General features: G+C 43.4%; 1 protein-coding gene across 4 annotated transcripts in view; it reads right to left on the bottom strand.

Moving 5' to 3' along the window:
- Window positions 1-5,487: 5,487 nt before the first annotated feature.
- Window positions 5,488-22,726, bottom strand: part of Spri (Src homology 2 domain-containing protein sprint) — a 99,464-nt gene continuing 82,225 nt past the window's right edge. For all 4 annotated transcript variants that reach the window (XM_076382132.1, XM_076382131.1, XM_076382134.1 and 1 more), the window contains 14 exons: window positions 21,467-21,658; window positions 17,535-17,719; window positions 16,758-16,933; window positions 16,556-16,657; window positions 15,777-16,345; window positions 14,905-15,610; window positions 14,347-14,817; window positions 13,797-13,941; window positions 13,461-13,690; window positions 8,235-8,695; window positions 7,822-7,953; window positions 7,506-7,748; window positions 7,247-7,439; window positions 5,488-7,160 (listed from right to left, as the gene is read on the bottom strand). In XM_076382132.1, the coding sequence (XP_076238247.1) occupies window positions 7,057-7,160; window positions 7,247-7,439; window positions 7,506-7,748; window positions 7,822-7,953; window positions 8,235-8,695; window positions 13,461-13,690; window positions 13,797-13,941; window positions 14,347-14,817; window positions 14,905-15,610; window positions 15,777-16,345; window positions 16,556-16,657; window positions 16,758-16,933; window positions 17,535-17,719; window positions 21,467-21,658 (3,909 nt within the window). In that variant the 3' untranslated portion in view covers window positions 5,488-7,056. The remainder of the gene's footprint in view (window positions 7,161-7,246; window positions 7,440-7,505; window positions 7,749-7,821; window positions 7,954-8,234; window positions 8,696-13,460; window positions 13,691-13,796; window positions 13,942-14,346; window positions 14,818-14,904; window positions 15,611-15,776; window positions 16,346-16,555; window positions 16,658-16,757; window positions 16,934-17,534; window positions 17,720-21,466; window positions 21,659-22,726) is intronic.

The raw sequence follows: 22,726 nt of genomic DNA, 5'->3' as shown, positions 1-22,726 counted from the left end.
ATAATCAGTAAGTTTTGATTTATAATAAATATTTCCACTTGTATTTTGCGTTCAAATTTCTCAACAAGTATTTCAATTTCCCGCATATTCCTATCCTACGAACTCCCGTCCCTAAATAATCATTAATAACTAATTAATTCTGAGCAAAACTCGTAAAAAAACTATCCTTGAACATAGCTCAGGGTCTCAGCTTTAATCTCCATTCATAAAAGTGCGTAAACAGTGTTGTAATTAGCTGTTTTTTTCCATTATTCCATGAGCCATGTCGCTTTTAAGAAATTATTATCTCCTTCTCGCTCTAATACTCTCTCTGTCCTTGTCTAACATCGACCTCTATCATCATTCTATGTTCCTATTAAGAATCTAGAAAGTAGTAGGATCATAGAAATCAAAGTTAGTGGCAGGTTATGCTGTCCTTGTTCCACAGTAACCTCTCTCTCTTTAACGCTAGTCAGCGACCTCTACCAGCATTCTATGTTCCTATTAAGAATCTTCGAAGTAGTAGGATACTAGAAAACAAAGTTAGTGGCACAATTGTTCTATCCTTGTCTCACAGTAGCCTGTCTCTCTCTAGCGCTACACAACGACCTCTAATGTTATTCTATGTTCCTATTAAGAGTCTATAAAATAACAGGATAATAGAAATCAAAGTTAGTGGCACAGTATGTTCATATTCCCGCTACTTAAATAATCATGAATAACTAATGAATTTCGAAGAAAACATGCACGAAAACTGCTGTAGAATGTAGCCAAGGGTTTCAGCTTTGTTCTTCGACCCCAAAAGATCATAAATTAATCCCCAGTTATTAGTAATTAATTAAAAAACATGTATCAGTACCATCCAGTGATAACCTAAAAGTTCTCCGTACTAAAAAATCATTAATAACTAATTAAACACCATGAAAACTCGCGTGAAACCTATCCTTGAATGTAGCTGAGGGTCTCAGCTCTCGTTTACAACCCCAAAAGGTCATGAATTAATCCTTAGTAATTAGTAATTCATTAAAAAACATGCATCGGTACCATATAGTGACAACCTAAAAGTTCTCCGTACCAAAGAATCATTAATAACTAATTAAACACGAGGAAAACTCGCGTGAAACCTATCCTTGAATGTAGCTGAGGGTCTCAGCTCTTATCCACGACCCAAAAAGGTCATGAATTAATTCTCAGTAATTAGTAATTCATTAAAAATCTAGCACTTGTTATGTATTATGTAGACTGTGTCGTCTTACAAGTAACCCGTATCGAAAAAATCATTAATAGCTAATTAATCACGCGGAGAATTCAAGCAAAAACTATCCTTGAATGTAGCTGAGAGTCTTAGCTTTTGTCTACAACCCCAAAAAGTCATGAGTTAATCCCGAATAATTAGTAATTCATGAAAAAACCTGCACCAGTACCATACAGTAATAACCTAAAAATTTCCAGTAACAAAAAATCATTAATAACTAATTAATTATGACAAAAACTCGCACAAAAGACATCACAGAATATAACTGAAGGTCTCAGCTTCAATATGCAACCATGGAAGTGCATAAATGATGTCCCAATTAACTGCTTTTTCTATTATTTGTGAGCTGTGTCAATTTTAAAATATTACTATGTCTCTCTCACTCTAAAAGGTTAGCTATCCTTGTCTAACAGCGACCTCTATTATCATTCTATGTTCCTATTAAGAATATTCAAAGTAGCAGGATAATAGAAATCAAAGTTAGTGGCAGGTATTTCTATCCTTGTTGCACAATAGTCTTTCTCTCTCTAGCGTCACCCAGCGACCTCTATCATCATTCTATGTTCCTATTAGAAATGTAGAAATCAATAGGGTAATAGAAATCAAAGTTAGTGGCACAGTATATTCTTATTCCCGCTACTTAAATAATCATGAATAATTAATGAATTTCGAAGAAAACATAAGCGAAAGCTATTCTTGAATACAGCCAGAGGTCTCAGCTGTGATCTACAAGCCCAAAAGATTATGAATTAATCCCCAGTAATTAGTAATTCATTAAAAAAACCTGCATCAGTACCATACTGTAATAACCTAAAACTTCCCCGTAACAAAGAATCATTAATAACTAATTAATCACATAGAAAACTCGCGCAAAAGCCATCCTTGAATGTAGCTGAGGGTCTCAGCTTCAATATACAACCAAAAATGTGCATAAATAATATCGCAATTAAGTGCTCTTCTATTATTTGTGAGCTATGTCAACTTTAACAAGATACCGTAGTGTCATGCAAACCAACCATATCTAAAGAATCGTTAATAACTAACTAATTACGCGGAGAATTTATGCAAAACCTATCTTTGAATGTGGTTGAAGGTCTTACCTCAGTTCCGCAACCCCAAAAAAACATAAATTAATCCCCACTAATTAGTAATTCATTAAAAATCTAGCACTTATTATGTATTATATAGACTGTGTCGTATTATAAATTCCCCGTATGTAAACAATTATTAATAACTAAGTAATTGCGAGCAGAATTCAAGCAGAAACTATCCTTGAATGTAGTTGAGGGTTTCAGCTTCAACATGCAATCATAAAAGTGCATAAATAATTATTAAGTAGCCTCAGCATCTGCAGACGTGGGATGACGCTCCTCAATTGCGACTCAGCCCTGCCAAATACTGCTGAAAACTTCTCACTACAAAGGTACACCATTCCAATCTCATATTATAACATACTTTGTCACAGTATTTCACCTTATCTCTCACTATCCTCACACTGTCTTACACTATCTCATCTTATCTCACACTATCTCGCCTTATCTCGCCTTATCTCGCCTTATCACACCTTATCTCACCTTATCTCACGCTGTCTCACCCTATCTCACACTTCACCACACTACTACAGATACCATCCAACTCCACTCCACACTATTCCACACTAGTCCACGATACTTCACACTTCTCCACGTTACTTCATACAACTTCACACTAATTTATATCAGCCCACACCCTTCCATACATCTCCAAACACTCCTCAGTACTACTGAATATAATATAAGTCAAATAAAAACGACTTCTAACTCTAAAAAAATTTGATTTTTTTTATTCTTGTTCCCCACGAAAACGGGAATTGGCAACTACTGCCATCTAGCGACCAAAACTTGGAACTAAAACAAGAAATTATATTTTTAATTCCACCTTTCGCCGCTAGATGGCGCCACCTGTCAATTCCTAAAAATTTCCAAAAGTGCTCCTCGCGAAAATGGGAATTGCCAGGTGGCGCCATCTAGCGGTGAAACTCGGAACTAAAACTAGAAATGATATTTTTAGTTCGGCCCTGAGCCGCTAGATGGCGCCACTTGTCAATTCCGAAAATGCCCCTCGTGAAAATGGGAATTGACAAGTGGTGCCATCTAGCGGTGGAAGTGGTGAACTAAAAATGAAATTTCTTATTTTAGTTACCAAGTTTTGTCGCTAGATGGCGCCACTTGTCAATTCCCATTAGCGCGATGAACATTTTCGGAATTGACAAGTGGCGCCATCTAGCGGTGGGAGTGATGAACTATAAATAAAATTTCTTCTTTTAGTTCCAAGTGTTGCCGCTAGATGGCGCCACTTGTCAATTCCGAAAATGCTCCTCGCGAAAAATTGGAATTGACAAGTGGCGCCATCTAGCGGTGGAAGTGGAGAACTAAAAATAAAATTTCTTATTTTAGTTACCAAGTTTTGTCGCTAGATGGCGCCACTTGTCAATTCCCATTTTCGCGAGGAGCACTTTCGGAATTGATAAGTGGCGCCATCTAGCGGCTCAGGGCCGAATTATAAATATCATTTCTAGTTTTAGTTTCGAGTTTCGTCACTAGATGGCGCCACTTGTCGATTCCCATTTTTCGCTGGGAGCAGTTTTGGAATTGACAAGTGGCGCCATCTAGCGGTTGAGGGGCGAACTAAAAACAATATTTCTAATTTTAGTTTATGATTTTATCCGCTAGATGGCGTCACATGTCAATTCCTGTTTTTGCGGGGAACAAAAATGAAAAAATTAAACTTTTTCGCTCAAAAGTCATATTTATTACATTTATATTATATGCAGTGATGGTGTGGAATATTTGGAGAAGTTTTGGATGGTGTGGAGTAATGTGGATTAGTGTGAAGTAGTATGGAGTAATATGAAGAAGTATGGAATAGTGTGGAGTGATAGTGGGAGCAGTGTAGAGTATTGTGGAGAAGTGTGAAGAAGTGTGGAGAAGTGTGAAGAAGTGTGGAGGAGTGTGAAGAAGTGTGGAGAAGTGTGGAATAGTATGGAGTGGTGTTGGGAGCAGTGGGGAGTATTGTGGGGAAGTGTGGAATAGTGTGGTGAAGTGTGGAGAAGTATAGAGGAGTATGGAAGAGTTTGGAGAAGTGTAATGAAGTGTAGGGAAATGTAGAGAAGCTGCAGTAGTGTTGACGAGCCGTGTGCAGGTAGTTGCCATGGACACGAAGTTTGAGCTTGACTCAGCTTTTGTAGACGTGTAGAAGAACAGCGACTGAAAGACGAAGAGGGTGCGAGGATCCAAGTGGGCCGCCCCCAGTGGTGAGGATAACGCCGAGCATATATCCATGAGGAGAATTCGAGCATTTAGCGAATATATACTGTAATTGCTAGCTCTAAAATGCAAATAAATATACGACTGAATAATATTCTATTATTTGAAAGTCTTTTCCTTCATTTATCATTAAAAAAACTGTGACACTATAAGCTGAGATTGCTCTATTTACAATATTAAAAATGTTACTATCAATAGTAGCAGTCTGTTCATTAATGATACGCATTGACTGTAATCTCGATTGCCAGACGGTAAATTGAAGTGCTCTCATAAGAAATGAGAAGAATCAAATCCAAATATAGAGCACAGATCATGTTACATACTAATTAATTTATTCTCAAATGTAAAAAAAGGTATTCAGAGAACAGAACTTTATTTTGTACAATCTGATTCACGGTTTTATTCTAATATTCTCGTATTGTAATATCATAAATTCATTCGCCCACGACACCCATTGTTCCCAGTTCCACGTGGTCCTCCTCGAATACAGAAATTCACTTACATATTATAGAAAAGTTTTTATTGAGCATAGTTGTTACACGTTACAATGGTAATAATAATAATAATAATAATGTTGAGAATAATTGATAATCAATGATATACCTTTCAACAAATGAAAACTATCACGAAGAGTTACACGTAAAAACGATATCTTTTACAAACTCCTGATTTGTATCGGGCTTGACTAGCATATTAGAAGCATTAACGTTTACAAGTTAATCGTAATCAATTAGGGGATCGAAAGCACGTTTAATGCAAGAGGACAATTACGATATACAGGCGTTATTAAAAAACGTTTTTTTTATAATAAATTAGGTACGATAGAAGAAATGTACATTCATAAATCGCTAATATCATTATTACACGTATCGAGGGCTACACATCCATGCAAGGCTGATTTGTACGAGTTTCAGTAGTAAAATATTTCCTCCTCTCTCGATTCTTTTCTCTTCGCCACTACCACCTCCCTTTCAATAATCAACTGCTGTTCGTTAATCAGTTCCACGCCCTTCTGAGATTACACAGCCTTTAAAATAGGTGATCAAATCAGCCTGGCAGATACATCCGTGAAAAGGGGAAGAAGCGACATCCGACAGATATTAAAATATGTGTACAACTTCCAATAAATATTACGACATCCGTCTAAAGTACAGATTGCTTATCGAGTAATCCGTTCACGTCTCGTAGAAAGTACTTAAAATAGAGTCTAAACTAGTCTTTCGTGCTCTAAGTCTACGTTATTTTGTATCAAGAAGTTCCTTACGGTTTTACTCGATTATATTTTAGGCTTCAGATGCCCTGTTAAGGAATGCCTGGATATTTCTGTCACTTTTCGAGTCACGAAGCTGTACAGATCAGAAAATATAGTATAAAAATTAGTAGGGACATATCTTATTAAACACAATTAACATGAACCTCGTAGGACTGAAAAAAGTAGTATGGATTATAAAAAGAAAATTATTCTGAAGAATATGAATGTTATTTCCTCAATAAAAATTAATAAGTTTCTTACTATTAATTGTTAATTCTAATTGATGCTATACAACTTCTTGATAACAATTTCGTCTCATCGAAGGCTACAGAAATGTTCAAGCATTCTCTTCTCGATTTTTTGTTTCAGTAAAAAACGCACAATGATTTTTAGCAAAGTGGGTGACTCGAGGGCAGTCCGCGATTCTACTGAGCAAAATTGCGATTGTTTTCGATAAGAAAAGTCTAAGAGAATTATTCACGTGACCCCCTCGATTCTAACCTTACTCTGCCTGTCAACAGAACTTAATTAATAGTTTCGTTATTGTAAATTTTTATGAAATATCGAATACTGAGTAATACGCGACTTTTTTTTTGTTTCGTCGTATCGCAAAGTCGGCAGACAATTTTTAAAGCTTTTTTAGTGTCAATAAAGAACCCAATTGCAACGAACTCCGTTCAGCCAACTCCATATTCTAGCACCTGCTCGAAAGCAAATTAAATCCGACTGAATGCTAATTGCTCGACTGTATTCTGCTACTTCGGTAATCAATCCTTAATTAATCCTTTGCTGCTGCTATTGGCTAGAGTGTTCTAATCAGAAACTATTCACACAGAAAGCGACCAAACAGTGGCGACTGACAATTGCAAAAAGTGGATATGTAATAATATCGCTCTAGACTTAAGTAGTGATATTTTATTTAAAAACGAAGATACTTTCTCACTCTCTTTTAATGAAACTTTGGTCACTTCTGAGAACAATTAAATTCACTCATTATTGACACTTCGATGGTCTACAGCTGTCTAACGCCTGGCAGTGTTCAACTTCTCTAAATTAATTACAAGGGATTTGTGCTTGAGATTGGACTGACCGAATCTACACGTACTTGTAAATTCAGAGCTATGAAAAATGGATGAGATTGAGAGGAATACAGTGCAGCAACGAAACTAACAATAACAGTGTGGATGCAGGTGCTTAAAACTTAGCCTCGTTAGTTTCGTCGCTATTATCCGAAATTATTTATCCTAAATGGTCCTTCTGACCTATTAAGAACTGGTTTTCGGCCAGGCTATCTTGGCATCGATCCGCTTGTACGCGAAAAGGCAATGAGAGAGCTCTTGAGGGCATTCGTGGTCACCGAGCAAGGTTTCTGCAAAAGAAGAAAACATTTCATTAGCCTCCTCTTCGACTGACTCCACAGTTCTATCCACAAAGCAATAATAGTCAGATTTTTACCTTCTCCTTGGACCAGCTTGAACAGCCCATAGTCCTGCGGGTTGGTGCACCTAATCTTGTGCGCAAGGATGCGACAGATTTCCCTGGTGTTCATATTCGGTCTCACAGGTAGTGTCCTAGTGTTCAGAGACCCATGCAGTTCATCTGGCACTAAAATTCGTAGTACGGATGAACAGTCTGGTGTCCCACAGCCCTGAGGAGAACACTCGTTACCAAACTAACACTCTGAAGGCTCTCATCCTATATCTTTTTCGCTTACGTTCAGCGTGGACATCGTCCCCTGGCTGGACTTGAAGGTCTTCAACACGTGCACCGCGCTGGACAGCGTCGTCAGGTAGTAACCTCCTTCACCAGTGAGAAGAGAGGGATGGAGCAAGCCCCACATGTACTCAGCCTCTACTTCAGCGTCCACGACCTTCCCACGAACCAACACCCAGACTAAGAGAGGCAGAAGGTCGTCTGCACCCAACGTTATGTGTCTCCCTGAGTTCGCGTGCTTTACCTAGAAAAGAACCAGAGTCAGTGGCTGGACTGATGGGTATTCAAAGGACTATAAAACCTGTAATGGGACTTACAGAGTTGAAGATCGCTGAAATTGCGGCCAGAAGGTTCTCCAGCTTGTCTAGGGGCGAGTCCGCTTTCTGGAGACGGTCTATATACTTCAGAATCTTCTCTAGACTCGATTCTGATGGAGGAATGATCTTTGGCTGCAAGTAAAAGAATTTTTGTAATGAATACTGTGCCACTGATCCTGGTAACTAGATGAACAAAGCTTCTAGCTATTTCTAAGAGCTCTGTAAAGACTCAGAAGCTAGAAACAGGTCCCCAAAGAGTCCATACAATCTCCCAGAAACTAAAGAAGCAAGATATCAGCTAAAAAGCTCCAAGAAGCTAAAGCTAAAGCTATTCCCAGTAGAGATCTAACAATATCTAGCGACTTTATCTTTATTTAGCTCCCCCATAATCGTTCCTCTTAATGGTTACTCACTCGAACACCGAGATCCTGAACGTGCTTCCCCTGGGCGTGCTGTATGCTGTCAGCGAGCGTCTGCAGGGACCCAGTGGTAGCATAATGCTCCACGAAGAGTCTGTAAACGTGTTCCCTGAGCGGCCTGACCACGAGTCCCATCATAACGCCCTCCAGAATGGCATCCAGGTTGAGAAACTCGTTTGGCTTCAGCTTCAGCCTCTCCTTCTCCACCTCCTTCTCAAACTCCCTTTCCCCATGCTTCACCAGGTAGTTTTTCATGCCAGACATGAACTGGCGCATGTTCCTCATCACCACGTGAGGGCTGGCTTCCTTGCCCTCCTTCGTGCACTGGATGAAGTTGTCGATGTTCTGGGAGAAGGTTGTCGTCTTGTCTGCTGCCAGTTGCAAGGCGTAGGCCCTTATCGTGGACCCTGTCCCTCCGTTATCGCGGTTCCTGAGGGCCTGCAATCGTGGCGGAGCTGAAAATTGAAAAGAATGTTAAGTGGAGATAAAAGAGGGACAGATATGATTGCTTAGATGAAATCGATTCGCTGCTTTTTATAGGTCTGTATCTTTGTAGATATTCTTAAGGATCCCTGGCTTATCTTATCAGAAGCTACTAATAGTACACGGTGTTTTAAAATAGTTGCAAATAGATGTTATCTGTACACGTGTTCAGACGAGTGATATTCGATTCTGTTTCAGACATCCGCTGACTAGGCTTACTTTTTAAGACTTCCACGCTTAATTGCAGCTTCCTGCAGAAGCACCGGAACCACCTACTTATCTTCCTGAACATGCCTCTGGTTTTGGCAGAGAAGCTCTGCTTCTCTATCTGAATCTCCAACGAGCAGTTGATCATTCTCACAGCTCAAGTACTTTGTTGACTAAATCAGTCTGCTTATCAGATAATTAGAGCTTCAAGCCCCAATAACTCTTAATAGTCCTTCTAATAAGAACTTTCACAGTTAGTCAGCCCTTGCTTCTCCTGCTTCTGAGGTCTTCTGCTGTCTCCCAACGACGCGAAGAACTCTTAGCAAACTCCAATCAGTTGCGCAAGGTTCATCGACTCCTGGACTTTCTTCTTTCAGCAAACTCCAGAGTCTGTGCTCCTTTTTCAAGCGCTGCAGCGCATTCACTTATCGCTAGAGGATCACCCAGCTTATCTACAGACTTTTCTCCCCAAGGAGTTGCAGCACTCTTTTATCGTCACGAAAATTCCGCATATAATTATCGATGACGATGACCCTACCAGGACTCCAGAGTCTTCAAGGCCCAACTATCGTGGCGACCGTGGTATCTTACGAGCAGATATACGATCCCTCGAGAAAGCTTTTCTCGTGAGGATTCTGCAGCTATCGCGAATGCCAGAAAATTTGATTGATCGGCTGGCTTTCCTCATGAGCTTGTGAACTGAGGTTTCTAGGAATTCAAAGAAATCCTGAAGAGTTCAAGAAGTGATCCTGTTTGAGTCGATTCTTCTATTAAATTGCTGATGTTGAGTAGAGTATTCTTCTGTGTTAACTATTCCACAATTTCCCTGCTTGATAAATCGCTTATCACAGCATTCCTTCCCCGAGGACTCTTTTCCCCACTGCTATCGTCTTGTCACTGTCAAGTCACTGTGACCACAGACCCCACAAACCAGATAATACACTTCCTTTTCAAACCTTCCTCAGTTCTTTCTTTTTCATTGATGCTTTCTGTGAAAACAAGATATCAGTTCACAGAAAATCGCCAGTTTAAACAGTTTAAACAGTTAAAGTCAAACTACTGCACTTTTCCACAATATCTCTTTTTATCACAAGGGAGTACCAGAGAATTCAGTGTCTGAGTGAGCTGCTTCCACAACTCCACGAGGCTCTATCGACAATGGACTGACTGCTACTGAGGAACTGAAGCTCACTGTCGCTCACTGTCGCTATCTCCAAAGGTAGCCAGCGACTAACGCTCCTCTTCTTGTGACCTGTGGTGGGGGTCGTCGCATGCAAGGAGGGTCACGGGATTCCCCACTCCCGACCCCAGCCAGATTACAAATTACCCTGGACCAGGAGGCCCAAGTCTGTCCCAAAACGAGACCCTGGGAGTGGTTTCTGCATATCTCCTTTGATATGAGCGTTGAATGCTGAATTGGAGATGACTGAGGGAACTGATCGCTGTCGCCAGATATCAGCTATCGATGGCAGACCGTTGTCTGTGCACGTGAACAGCCTGTGAAACGTGAACGCTTAAGATTAAAGACGATGCGCTTAAGATTTTAATCTGCTGCTGCGGAGAGGACGAGACACCCACGCGGCAGTCCTTCGGCAGTGATTAGCGTGAATGTTCACTTGAAATCTGAGCTTCTTTTGTTTTTCACTGCTTTCGTTAACACTGAAACACTGTGTTGCTAACAGCACATTTTTCTAAGCAGAATTCTGGTGAATTATGGTAGACTTGAGGCTTGGTCCACTCGAAGGAGAGTCAAGAGGAGAGAACCATCAATCTTCCTCTTCTTAGAGTCTCAGTTAAATTCCAAAATAAAATTGAACCAGTTCACAGCTCGAGTCCTCTACTAAATTCCCAGAGGAAATTCAGAGAACTTGACCTCGAGAGACCTCCACTCTCCAGAGACCATTGAAGATGGCCTTAGTACAGTTTCCCAACAGCTGAAACTTCTAAGACGGATTCACGTGACTCTGTTCCCTAATCGAAGAGCACCTCTCGGCCAGCCACGGAGGAGAATCAGTAATTCACCCGAGGGTGCTTCCAATTTGCATGCAGCGGTTGTAAGAAACTATTTGGCCAGCTCGTTACAGGTCCCTGGCAGGTTCAATTTCGCCAAGTTCGCCAACTGCTGAAGGGGAGGATCGACGGTTTCGGCTATAGATACGACCCGCGCAACTTGTAAACTGAACCGTAATGGCTAGTTTTGCCAACAAATTGGAATAGTTTACGAGGTGTTCGTCGTTTGAATATCAAATCGTTTGCTGATGCTTTGTTGCCTGCAGCGTCCATCATCATCTCGGAACTTTCGACCAGTTCTGCGGTGTTTGGGGTGCTTGGGCAGGGGTGAAAGTTCGCGAGAGAGAGACTGAGGAAAGAGGATTTAATTTCGATTATTTACTTGAGTATCTGAATTGGATTTGAAAATTTCAGACTTGGAGGATTTCAGAGCTTCAGTATTTCAATGTTTAAAAAAAGTAGAGTTTAAAAACTTCAGAATTGAACTTTAGCATCCAAAAAGTGTAAAAATTGTTGAGCCTCAAATTCCCCTGAACTCAAGAATCCAGAAACTAAAAAAGTTTTATATTTAAGATCAAATGAATCGTGTCCTAGATTTACTGACAGACCTCCCGACACTTGGACTAAATAATTAAGTCACTGCCTATCAGAATCATCGACACAAACGCGTGAAATGACGACTGAATAATAACATCGATGCACCACATACAGCAGATAATACTTAATAAAAATACGGTAACCAGGATGCGGTATCAGAGTCGATTGAAGCGTAGTACGCTAAGGAATCTTCGCGCAAACTTTTTCCAGACTGATAATAGACTCGGTTGCTGATAATAGAATCGTTCCCGCGACGCAAGTTACGTTGTCATGACACTACGAGACAAAACGTTACTGCCTATAATAGTAAGTTCATGTCGTCACGTCATACAAGTTTGTTGCGATTTTTGTTGCAACACTGTGATAACTACAAGTCGTGAGAAGCTTCTTCCCTGTGACATCACAACTGTTTTTCCTCAAATTCCAGATATTTCTGAATAACGTTTCTCACACTGCTCAGTATAATTTGCTTCTGATATTTCCTTCTAGTGTTAAAATTTCCTTTATTAATTTTCTATACTTCCTCGAGCAACCAGGTGATGACTTTTTATGAGAGAGGAAGACATCCCCATTGTTGAAGTGAAAGAGAAAAATTTCTTGAGAGAAAGATTGGAAGCAAAAGAAACAATACCTAGCGGACTTATCGATTACTCTCATTTGCTAATTAGAGAGCTCATATTCATCAATTTGTCGACGCAGAAAACGAGAGTAATCCAAGATTAGACAGACAGATCAGACTGAAAGAGTACACAGAAATCAGAGCACAGAAACCATGACCGTATTCCACTGGTTCATGATGATCATCATCATTAATGGTTCTCAAACCTCCCTCCTACGCTTCACCTAAGAAAGATGTTCATAGAATCATCTGAATGTCAAAATTCCCAGGCTCTCCTTCAATTAAAGAAGCTCCCTTGATAGCTGCGTCCTCAGATTGAGAACCATGCTCCCCAATCGAGGTCAGGCATCAGAAATTGCTCCTCGCCATTCGCTGCGTAATATTTTCCAGCTGACGCATCCCTGGCACTTCTTTCTCCGCGAGTCTGCTTATAAAACACGCGATTCGAAGCGCGTGCACCGCTTGACCTTCTGGCCACTCAGCTTCCGATGCACTCGGCGCATGTGGCAATGCACTTCTTCTGTTGTCCGAGTGATTCACTCGCCACGCGAGCGCACTTGTCGATAAACATTGAGTTAGCTTCTCACGCGTCGCTTTTATACTTGAGAATCTGTCGACTGGGGCTTGACTAAGAAACAGGTATTTTTGATGCCCATCTTATCAGATTCCAGAGTTTAGCGATAAGGCGATCGATCGAGGCGAGAAGTATGTGTAAACTTGTTTTCACAGAGGGAGACCCTCGTCACGTGGAGCGAAAACAGTTCAGCATTTGCATTACTTATCGGCCGTGAACTTTATTAAATAAGCCAGATGTTGTGTAATATGCTAATTAAAGCGTTCATCCTGCCCCTGGCTTTATCCTGTTGTTTGGGAATTATAATTCCAGACACGCGTTTGCCTCTGCCCTCTTGGGATGGAAACAATGCTTGAGATAGGGAGATCTACTGAACCGAGGAAGCTAATGATTCTTGGAGAGGAATCTGTGAAGATTGTATTGTAACGAGATTGCTAAAAATGTGGTTGAGAATCACTGTAATATTCTCTTCTTGTTAACAATTTTTTACTGCTAAGTTTCTTTGATTAAAGTTACACATAAATGAGTTGGATCAGGAGAATTCTAGGGTGCAGAAGAATCCTAGGGCCCAGGAAAATTCTAAGGCCCAAAAGGATGCTAGGCTTTAAAAAAATCCTACGGTCCAGGAAAATCGTAAGGCCCAGAAGAATGCAAGGGCTCAAGAAACGTAGAACACTTAAAGCCCAGGCCCCACTAATGCCCAAAAAATAAAATGGCGAAAGAAACTCACAGAGGAGGGGGTCCAGCCGCTCCTTAAAGCTCTTGTTCCTCTTCATCCTCTCCACGTCGCTCTCGTCCGTCTCCAGCGGCGTCTCCCACTCCGAGGAGTCGTAGGTCTGGTCCTTCCTGGGGTCCAACGTGTCCTCCCTCTCGTTCCTCTTCTCGACGTTGTCATACGAGGAGTTCCTGTCACTGTACAGCGACTCCGACGTGTCCGGTGGTTTCAGCAGCTCTGGGTACCTATTGGGCCCACAGACCAATAGAAACGTGATTCGAAGCTGCACTCTGGTGAATGCTGCACTCTGACGATTACTCATCGCCAGAGGATGACAGCTTGAGGACTCACCGTTGGAGAATGATACTCTGAACTGTCAGTGTGTTCCCAACAACGTCCCTATCGCACTCCTCGTCTGGAAACTTTCTGGCCACGTTATCGCCCTCGTAATCCGCATCACAGTCGTAGTCTGGATCGCAGTCGTCTCCCTCGTTCCCTGAACGAAATTACAGCCTATCAGCTCCTCGCTTTTCCCTTCTGATTACTTTGGAAAGTCAAGCAAACAGTTTGCAATGCAACTAAACTGGGTAATCAGGATCCAGGGTGGTCATAAATTGATCAGCATGACAGACAGAGGTATTTCTGCGATGACTAGATTATGAGAAATAAATGAAGAAATTCGATAGCGATAAGTATCTCTCACTTTAGGATGAGATTCGGCTGCCTTATCGGGTTACGAATTAATGAAGGTATTAGCGATAAGCTGATCTAGTTGTTCAAGCTACTTGTTATTAGAAGTCTGATAGACCTGGCACCTGGTGTAAATACTCGAGTTAATTGCCTTGGCAAAACAATGATTAGCGATAATGGAGATAAGGCTGAGTGTTTTTGGTAGGCTCACCAATAAACTCCCAGCTAGAGTCCACAGCCCAGGAGGTGTCGTTGAACACCTTCGTCCTGATCTTTGGTGGTTGCACAGGCTTGGCACGGGGGATCTTCTTCACCTCTTTGGTGCCTAGTCGCTTGGCCAGGTTGTCCACTGAGGAGGATATCAGAGGAGTTTTATCCTCCGCGTCCTCCGTCTCCTCCCAGTCGATAGGATGAAGCTGATTAGCATTATTACCAACAGGCGTCTGCAGCCACCCTGGCTCGCTATGTCGGTACTTATTCGTCGCTGGGTTGTTCCTGGGTCGTCTCCTGGGGATTATCGCCGCGCTCTGGGCAATAGCGTCAGCTGGTTCCGCGTAGAAAGGACTTCCTTGCTTGGACTCCGGCGTCAAAGGACTATTGCTCTCAGATTTCGCCAGCATCAGTCCTAGTTTGTTTCTGGGAGGCGTTATCGTGCTGGGACTGTTCAGGGAATTCGCGCTGCCTGCGTCAGAATTCATTTCAGAATAAATATTACAACTTCTCTTCTTTATTAAGCACTCAATGCAGCAAAATAGCTTCGAATACTCACAAACTCGTGACAGAAGGTCGGGCCTCCTCCCCATCCCCGTCTCCTCAGGCGACCCATTCCCCTGATCCGCGGGCTTCACCTCCTGGACAGGCTTGAAGCTGCTGAATTCAGGGCTAGTCATCTCCTTGTAACTCAGCTTCTCGTTCCCGATCGACTTATCGTTCCTCACGATCATCCTGTCGTTTCTGACGATCAGCTGTTCATTGCTCGGCAGCAGTCGGTCGTTGTAATTTCTCTCGGCTGGATTCACAGCTCTCTCCTGAACCATCAGCCGGTCGTTCGAGTTCCTCAGCCGCTCCTGAGGATTCGGGGCGGCGTCGTTCCTCGCGAGCTTGTCGTTCGGCGACCAGGTCGAGTGGTTCGATTGATCGGTCGTGTTCCAGATGTCCTCGTAATCCGAGATCTTGTCGCCTGGCGAGCTGCGGTAGTACGACTCCAGGATGTCCGATTCCTGGTAGTGCTGCGAGTTCTTACGAGCCTCTCTGTCGCGTCTCCTCTTAGACTTGCTCGTGCTGGATGGCGTGGTGGGCGAGAGGACGTTGGGCGTCTTGGCACCGGTGTTTGGGACTAGCTTCGACATCGGCGAGAGGACAGGAGTGGTTGGGGACAGAGGAGACTTCACAGAGAAGTTCGACGTCAGAGACTTGTTGGACGTCGCGCTCTGGGGACTCAGCAGAGACGTGTTTGGGTCCGACGGAGTGTTCGGCTGTAATCAGAAGAGGGACTAGTTAGCTAGACCCAGTAGGTCAAAACATATAACTATTCAACTATGTTTTCCTCAACAATAAGAACTTGAACTAGTGATATCTGGGGTCCCAGGCCCAAAACCCTATAAATATCAATCTCTCAAGCACCAAAACCCTCCAAATCACCTGTGGACTGCTGACGTCGTTGGTCTGGTTCACATTGAACGTCACTGTGGTGGTCACTGTAAAATTATTCTGCGCCATCCCAGGCTTGGCCCACCTGGGAGGCGGCGGAGGCGGCGTTTTGACGCTCTGTCCCATCGCATGATTCTCCCCAATAATATTCCTGATCTCTGGCAGCACAGGGGAGTTCGTACACGACAGGTTATTGAAGGTGGAGACGTTCTGGTGGAAATTCGACGAGAACCTGGTCCTGGACAGCTCAACCACCGTCGACTTGGAGGTCTCTGCGATGGTCTTCGCCTCGAAGCTAACTTTGGTATCCTGGGCAGGGCTCAGTACATTGTTCTCCACATTATGGATCACTGGGGACGCGCAACGCACGCTCTGCACCAGGTTGGGTGAGATCAGCTTCTGGGACAGCTTCTCCCCAGGCGACAGCTTGTCTTTCTTCAGGTCCAGGGGCTCGTTGAAGGTCGTCAGGTTTAGAGTATTCGGTGGCGTTGGCCGAGGCTGCCTGGGCAGCGACGACACGAACGTCGACGTCGAGAGAGCTGTCGTCGGTGACGTGCTTCCTGGAAGCAGAAATAAAAAACTGGTTATTTTAGGCGTGGGTTGCTTACTGGGAGTGGAATGTTGGTAGACATTCTCTTTGTCAAGATTTATTTGAACCAGAACCAAGGAATGTCTCGCATGACAAGAAAAATTCTATCAGTATAGTGATCTTTCAGAATTCTCGTGGGTGGTAAAGCAGTCAAAGTATTAATAAAGAAATAGCAACTCACTCGTATCATGTGACGAAATTGGCGCCAGGTTCAGCACTATGCTCTCCGTCGTTGGCGTGTGAATATTAATGTTATTGTTGTTGTTGTTGTGATTATTGTTCCCTAAAAAATAGTCACCATTGATCGATTATTCCTTGCATTCTTTTTTGGAAGACAGGAAGACCTGTACAAGAGCACTCGTTGTCAGAAGATCCTAACTTACCACCACGAAAGCTGCTGAGGCTGGACGTGTTGCTGCTGCTGCTCTCAGGCGGCTTGGGATTCGCCATGGGATATCTCCAGAACTCCTGACCCAGCAGCGCCAGGGAGGAGAGCTGCTGCCTATTCTTGGCTTCGCGCATCGCCCTTGGCAGTGTCAATTGGACCGGCAATTCGTCACTGCTTGGCAAAAGGAAACGAATAAGAGGAGAATTAGTGGAGAAGCCTGTTGCCCTCATCGAGTCTGTCAAGCGATCAAGACAGTAGACGTGACTACTAATGATGAGAGACATGGGAGCCTGCTAATGGGTCCACTTGGGCCCACTGTCTCGATTCGTAACAACTGGTGTGAGAAGAGATCGCAAATTCTATTGGAATTAATTTTTCTTAAATTATTAAGGCCCAGATGAGGCCAGGTAAGGCCCCAAAGCCTCGTGGATCGCTTTCGGCTTCAAGACTAACTTTCCACACCGTGCTCCGGTTCAGTCACCTAAATTATCTCCAGGACACGATCAAATCGACTTTCACCCAGCAGGCCGCGACTTCCGTTCGCCCTGCCTCCGAGAATTCGATAAATTACGCAACCCAGAGATCTCGACCTAATCCCCTCATCCGACGTGTTTTGATCCCAGCGTAATTTAGACCAGCGAAAAGAGAAAAAAGGTCCCAACCGAGGAGTAAATCAATTTGTCGGCGGAAGGTAGCCTTAATAAATCTCGAGAGGCTTCTGATCCACGAGGCAGGCGATGATGTCTGGGCCAGGAAGGAGGAGGCCACTCACCAGCACTGGGAATAGTGGGCGATCAGCGAGGGGATGTTGTCGAACCTGTTCTCGCTGGTCTCCAAGCTCAGCTTCCCCTTGTTGGCTTGGATCAGGTAGTGCTCGATATAAGGCCCCTTTCCTGGAGGCAGCCTCACGGACAGGGCCATCGTGTCGCTTTGACTGGATTGTCGGACAACGAAGTTCTGCAAAAAAATGAGAAAAAAAGTTACTAGATTACTACAACTTGTACAGTTTGTTTTTGTGAGTAGTGGCTCGCTATAAGCTCATTCGCTTCAGAACTCTTCTAATCTCTTCTTCTAAGCAGGGACTTCAAAAACGTATCACTTCGATAATTCTCACTTCGCTGACCACCTATCTCTTTAAAGCTCGCGATTCTATATCAAGAGAACACTGTGTTCCACTCTCATGTCCCTGAATCCACTCCCTCGCCCATAAATACTCTGGCTACAGTAGTCACAAAAGAGTAGGAAAAAGCATCCCACGCATAAATCCTCGTTGCAAGTTTCCACAAGGTCCCCAAGCAGAAAAAAGGATAGAAGTCTCCCTAAAACAGCGGCGCAGAAAACACGCTGCATAATTCCCTAGGTTTTCCCTCGGAAATCCGCATTACGACCATCAGGGCCGATACAAGATTCGTCCTCAGCCCGAAAGGGACAGAGGAGACAAAGCTGGAGGAAAGAAAGGCAGGAAATGGCAGGAAAAGGCAGAGCCTCTTTGTGCTCCACTCTGCCACCCCCGTCACCCCCTTCGTGGATCTCCTTTTTTCAGGACGAACCCTCTGGCCGAGTTCATTTTAATCGCTGAAATGAACTGTCTCTACCCTAGCCCGATTTCTGCCTTTTTTGAGCGTCAGTAGTTTTCAGATGACTCTGGGGGCGAAGAACGAGTGAATGGAGCGTTAGTGGCTAGACTGCTTTTGTTTTAGATACTGTATTCTTGAAAAATACAAGAAGTTAAGTTGATCAATTCTAGAGACTTTAAGAATTCCATGGATTTAGGGAATTCTACTATTTTGAATAATTCCACTGCTTTTAGAAATTCTATAGATTTACCAAATTCGACATATCTCACAGGTTCCACAAATTCCACAATTAAATGCAAGACATTCTGCCAGTCCATCCTCGACTCTCGTCCGCACAATCGTCTCAGAATCTCGTTCTGGTCGTTCCTTTTCAAGCTAACGCCAAGTCCAAGCGACTTCCCATCGCGAAAGGACTCGGACCAGTCCCCGAGGCAAAAAGTGTCCCGCGCCAAGGATACTTTCGCAGCCAACAATTTCTTCTGCCGCCGAACGAGCGGCTGGCGACGCGGGGGTGGCAGGGGGCGGGTGTAATCAGGGGAGAAGGGCTGGGAACGAGCCGTGGCATTGTGGCGGCATTGTTTTCACGGCGGCTCATTGTTTTCCAGCTTTGTTAATCGCCCCATCCCATTCCAATCGGCGGCCACGGACCAATTGCGCCAGGCGAAAAACAATGCCGCTCGCAATTACTTCTCTACGGGTGAAACAACCCCTACCCTCGTCGAAACACGGTGATAGCGCGAGAAAGGGTGGCGACGAGGGGAGCTGCATTGATTTCTGATAGAGTGGACGTTTCGAGGAGTCTGTATGGGTATTTTGTAAAAAGGGAATTTCAGGAATTCGAGGAAAATTGGTGCTCGTGGAGAGATGATACAAAAAGGGGGTGGAGAAGAGTTGAGGGGTAGAAAATAGTGACGATGTTTTGTTTTGTGGTAGGGCTGATTGCAGATTTTCTGCAATGGTGGAAGGATTCTCGAGCTGGGAAACACTTGACCCGTTTCCTCATCGCGATGCTATCTCCCTGTAGTCTTTACTACATCTTGACCCCGTCTTTAAATTTTCATAAGTCTGTATCTATTCCCGATCACATTTTCAAGCACTCCAGTGACTCTGGTAAGCTCGACGAGGCTTGACCCTGCTTCCAGGGCTCCGTGTCGGTTAGAGGAAGCTGTGATTTCATCTAGATATACAGCTTCAAGAGGATCTTGACCTCGCTTCCGTGCGAGTCTTTATGAATCTAGTCTCGAAGTCGAGGCGATCTCGATCCTGAAGTCTTGACACAGTCTTGAACACACTTTTCTAGACTCGAGAGGCCCTCTCGAGCCTTCGAGACAAGATTTCCATCACAAAATCGAGACAAGAATCGCCTGGCGTGGCTAACTCGAAGAATCTAGTCGAAGAAATTTAAAAAATATGAAGAAAATAATTCTGGAATTTTAAATAAATTTTGTTTCCATAGTCATTTTGTGTAAGGGCCTGTTTCCAAGTCCCAACAGTGAATCAAGTGCTGGAGAGGGCCGAGAACAGATGCGTGGGCGTCGCACGCGCGTCGCGGAGCGTAAAAATATTTAAATCGAGCGAACTAGCCGCGGGCAGACACCTTTACGAGACAGCATGCTAACAATGCCACTTGTTATGCGTATTTTCGGGGAGATCGCGGTCTGGAACACAGCCAAGGCTTTAAGCCGGCCGTATTTCGTCGGGGCCAACGTCTGCCGTCTGCATTTACTGCATATTAAGCCGACGCTGCCCATGTCGGTTGCCAAATGGTCGATGCATTGAGAGATACCTTGGCCCAGCTCGATCTGGGCGAGATAGCATCGTCCTAATGGCCTAACTGGGACAGTAATTGTCCCTAGACGCGCAGATACCACTGCAAAAGAGACTAGACAATTTTTGATAGCGGTAAAACCTGGGGGGATTAATTTTATAGGGCAAAATGAAAGAAAAATGTAGAATAAAGTTTTTTCCTAAGGGCCTCTCTTTTCGAGAAAACTGAGAATAAAATTTTGGGCCTTATTAAGCCAGGATCCCACTTGAGCAGTAATTGACGCATTAGAAAGGGTTTAAATATATTTTAGCTGCACTCTAGGAAACAATATTTTTCTGTAATTAATATAGTATATTTATTGCGTGTTCTGAAGCTAACCTATAAATTAGAATTAGCTTTCGCGTTTAAGCCGCGTTCCCACTTGTAAAAAGAGAACCTGCTCCCACTCAACAATAGCACAAAAATCGTCCAATAAAATGAGGAGATATATTCCTACTGACAACAAGAAACGAGGGTATTCCTCCTCCCATAAAGTACTCAAAAGAACAATGCTTGGTAACTGAATGAAAATATTCCTGCAATCAGCCCCTTGATCAAGGCGAGCCAGGAAAGCCTGAGGATCTGCGGTGTCGAGCGGTTTTTCCATGGGACGCCCTTGGTCGGACAATAAAATAAAATTGCGGCTTGCGCAATATTTCATATTCTTTGTTTCGTCAGGGCCTTCTCTTCGCGCGGCTACTTGTACAGCTTCTTTAGGCGTTATTTATTGCCTGCTGTGTCGTTATTGTTTGCTGTCTCCGAGCCAGGCGAATGCAGCGTTAGACAATGACTGTCCCACCCAGTTGTAAATTTTCGTAACCCTGAAAATTCCTCGCCATAACTTCGCAGGAATCAATGAGGAAATATATTGCGTTTAAGGGGAGCGAAGTTGGGGGATTATTCGAAGACTTCAAGTTTAAATTATTAATAGAGATTAGAAATTCAATTCAAGATTCAATTGAAAGTTCAATTCGAAATTCAATTTAAAATTCAATTTGAACAAAAACTGTTTTCAATTGAAATAGAATTCGGCTCACCTGCACCCCTAAATTGTAACACTTAAAAGAGTGTTCCATTTTGCTGAATTTTCACCAAAGAAACAATCTTTCGACCAGAAAAGCGGTTTTCCCTCTGACGACAAATTTCCACCCCAGCTTCAGAGGAAATTTTCCGCAACGATGACCCCCCAGTGCCCCCAGCCTACCACCCCCTCGTTTACCTGCCCTCAGAGCCGAGCACTTCCGGGTGAAAAGCTTCCTGGTCGGTGAAACTCGGCTAGGGATTTTCTTACGCCTAATCGATTCGCTTAAGTGCACTCACCCCTTCCTCTTTGCCTTGCAACAAGTGGAAAGCGCCTGCCCTTTGGATGCCAGGAAGGAACCAGATCGGATGGGAGCGTATAAGCCTCTCGATCAGAGTGATGTCGCAGGCGACCTCGCTGCCAGAATCTTCTGTCGAACTCGAAGATCCACCCGAGGTCGCTGAGCCTTCCGAGGATAGCGATTCCTCGCTCTGAAAATAAATCGATTCAATCATTATTAATTAAATTAAACTACTACTATTTGTGCTAATTTAATTACTTAAAAAAATTAGCTCAAAAAAAGTATATAGGAATTTTGGAAAATTTTCAAATTTTCTATCAACACCCCCACCAGGAATTCCAATATTTCCTCCCCCCTTTACTCGACTCTAACAAACCCCTAAATAATTATAAACTTCCTTAATCACTCAACTTTCATTCACGCCTACACAGAGAATCTTCAACTAAAACATGGACGCCACTGAAGGCTTAAAAGTCATCAAGAAAATAACAAATAAGGGTGAATTACAGAAGAACGAAGGGGTTGTGTGCAGGAACGAGCCAGGCAATTAAAAACTGGTAACAGAGTATCGACTGTGAACAAAGATAACCTAAAAGGATTCCCATAATGCGTCGTCAGTATATTGCACGGGGGTCAGGGGTGGCTTTACACCCTTGGAATTGCGGCTTAAGGGCCACAGTGATTTCCATACTCGCTGGAAACCGCTTGTGACTTTGCTCTCTTGTTCTCTGTGAAATTGACCGGCTCGCGACTGCTTTTATGGCGACAAAAAGGAATATGGAATGGGGATTAAGGCGGCTGAGGTAGGGGGATGTCCCAAGAGCCTGTTGGGTCTAATTTCCCTGCCGCTGCACTAATTTGCCATAGAGTTATATGGCGGGAGATCCCTGTAGGAGGAAATTTTTGGGAAAATCCGAGGCTACCATGGATGCTTTTATTGATCGTTTATGGGGGGTGAAATTAAGCCTGTTATAGTTTATCGACTATTAATTAAACTCACAAAACTATAGGTTTTATGTGCCTATGCTGTGTCTTGTTAGGGATTATGCTTGAGGGACAATAATCTCTATTGTTGGGAAAATGCAGCAGTAGGAAATGTTCCTCGACAGAATTTTCTCGATCCATCCCGAGGAAAGAGTTCCAACCCCCATCTCCAGGATCTCCCCTCAGCGCCTGATAATCGATAAACGATATTCGAGGGCCATGGACGCACGCGATGCCAGCGAGCGTGCCGAGATGAATCGAGATAAATCAAATC

The sequence above is a fragment of the Calliopsis andreniformis genome, chromosome 7, assembly GCF_051401765.1.
Source record: "Calliopsis andreniformis isolate RMS-2024a chromosome 7, iyCalAndr_principal, whole genome shotgun sequence".
NCBI lineage: Eukaryota > Metazoa > Arthropoda > Insecta > Hymenoptera > Andrenidae > Calliopsis > Calliopsis andreniformis.
This window is presented reverse-complemented; position numbering and strand designations above follow the sequence as displayed.